The 2344-nt window shown below is 55.5% G+C and overlaps 1 protein-coding gene across 1 annotated transcript; it reads right to left on the minus strand.

The window, feature by feature from the left end:
• Positions 1–335: 335 nt before the first annotated feature.
• LOC136533185 (transcription factor TCP20-like) lies at positions 336–2051 on the minus strand. The gene is made up of 2 exons (XM_066525755.1): positions 564–2051; positions 336–454 (listed from the first exon to the last, which is right to left on the minus strand). Exon 1 carries the CDS (start codon positions 1809–1811, stop codon positions 846–848), a length of 966 nt encoding a protein of 321 aa, XP_066381852.1. The 5' UTR covers positions 1812–2051; the 3' UTR covers positions 336–454; positions 564–845.
• Between the last annotated feature and the right edge of the window lie 293 nt (positions 2052–2344).

Raw genomic sequence — 2344 nt, forward strand, 5'->3', positions numbered from 1 at the left:
AGCTGTGCCACCATCTATGGCTACCAATAAAACCCCTTGATCCTTTCCCTACTAAAATGTAGTAACAGACAATTCTCCTAGGTACAAATATACTGAAACAATAACAGATGATTCAAGCAAACAACTAGGATGTGCATGTTTCATCACACAAAAGAAGAGGAAATCTTGTCAGAAACAGATCACAGGCATATCAGAGAAGGAAAAAAATGGTCTGCGTGATCATGGGCTAGAAATGTATATCTATCATATTTGCGTTGCATAGACAGCCTGTGGAGGAGGATCAAATTGCCGGCGAATACCTTGATTGTTTTAAAAGATGGATCATTACTCCAATAAAAAGAACACCTCTCTAACTGCAAAATTACCTGAATATCTACACACTTTGCAATAACAAATAAAGCACTCACTCAAGGGCGATTGATCCAATCCATCAAGTTTTTCAGCTATTATACACCTGCAGGATGAGCATGCCGACATAAGGATCACAGTCAACCAAACCATATAATTCCTTAAAAACATACCCAGATGTGACATACTGAATGCAAAAAATGAAAAAAAAATACCTGGAAGGTCGGAGAGAAGGCTGTGGCGATCATCCACCCCATGAGATTGTGGGAAGAACTGAGGATGATCTCGAGCCGGCAAGTCCTCAGAGCAAGAGAGGCCTCCGTTGAGTTTGGATACCACACGAGAAAAATGAAGATAAAAATCCATCACAACTCGACGAACAACAATCCAAGAGTAGCAGAAGCATCCCGTGGCTGCACGCATACACTTTTCTCTCCTTCCCCTCATTCACTTGAGGGAAGGCCCAGAAAACGCAAGGTTGAAGTTGAACGACTACACTACTGCCCAGACTCATCATCGGACTCGCCGTCCTCGCGGTCGTCCTCCCCGTCCTCCTGCTGCTGCTGATGGTGATGCTGGTGGCCGTGCGGGTGCTGCATCTGGCCGCTGCCGCCGGCAGCACCCACCTGGTGGTAGAACTGACTGATCGACTGCGCGGCGAGCACGCCGATGTGGCCGTCCTGCGAGAGGCCGAGCTCGAGCCCCGGCATGGCCGCGGCGTGTCCAGCGAACATGGGCGCAAAGCCGATGTGGCCGCCAGCGCCGAGGGTGGCCCCAGCGGCGCCCCCTCCCGGCAGCTCGAGGCCCGCGGGGATCCCCATCCGCTGCATGATGCCGCCGATACCAGCGGCGTCTCCCGTGCCTGCGGCGGCGGAATTGAGGAAGGAGGGCGAGGAGAAACCCGCGGACGCGGCGGACGGCGCCCACATGTGGTGCGGGTGGTGGTGGTGATGCGGCCTGGCGAGCCCGGAGGTGGGCGACGGGAGCGAGGGCGCGACGGATGCGAGCGCAGACGCCGGTATGGTGCCCGTGCCGGTGGCGGCGACGATGGCCGGCTCGGCCTGCTGCAGCAGCCACTGCACGGTCTCGCCGTCGGACTTGTGGCCGAGCTCCCGCGTGAGCTGGAAGATCCGCGCGGCGCATAGCGCGGGCATCCGGATCCGGCGGCCCCTGCCGTCGACCTTGGTGTGGCGGTCCTTGTTGGAGCTCCGCTTGGGCGCGAGCGCCTGCTGCCTCCGCTCCCCGAGCTGCGCCACCACCTGCAGCTGCTGCTGTTGCTCCTTCCCTCCGCCGCCCCCGTCCTGCTGCGGCGGCTGGTGGATTTGGATTTGCAGGTGGTGGTGCGCCGGCTGCTGCTGGTGGTAGTCCTTGGGATCCAGCTGCTGCTGCTGCTGCGCGGTCGAGGTGGTGGTGGTGGGCTCCGTTTCGTTTAGCGGTGGGGGTGTGGGGAACTTGGGGTCCATCTCCACACACACAGACACAGGAGGCACGCCTACAAACTGCACCGACTCCCTCCTCTCGGCAACCAAAAGCAAATCAAATCAGGCTTCCGTGCTCTCGCCTCCTTCTTCCGCTTCCCCTCTCTGCCCTGAGGAGGGAGAAGACCAAGGGCGGCAAAGGGGATGGGGAGAGATGGTGACCGGCGCTGCTTGGTGGGGGTGGGAGAAGGAGAGGCGAGGGGACGGAGGAAGGAGAGAGAGTAAGAGAATACAAGGAGAGAGAAGGGAGGAATAAGAAAATCTAGGGAAAGATACCACACCCACTTACTACTCTGCTATTTGGACTTTCCTTTTCATCTGCTCCTCCTTTTACAATCCCCGCCCCCTCACATCATTTTTTGGGTTCACTTTTACCTGCTGTTAAAGTGATGCTGTGATGGTTAGCATGATGCTTTTGTTAGGCCTGGTTTAGATTGTAAATTTTTGTAATTCGGACACTGTAGCACATTTCGTTTGTATTTGATAAACTTTGTTTGATCATGGACTAACTAGGCTCA

The sequence above is a fragment of the Miscanthus floridulus genome, unplaced genomic scaffold, assembly GCF_019320115.1.
Source record: "Miscanthus floridulus cultivar M001 unplaced genomic scaffold, ASM1932011v1 fs_79_3_4, whole genome shotgun sequence".
NCBI lineage: Eukaryota > Viridiplantae > Streptophyta > Magnoliopsida > Poales > Poaceae > Miscanthus > Miscanthus floridulus.

Excerpts from the sequence above, each read along its gene's own strand:
- LOC136533185 (XM_066525755.1), bottom strand. The coding sequence starts at position 1,811 with ATGGACCCCAAGTTCCCCACACCCCCACCGCTAAACGAAACGGAGCCC.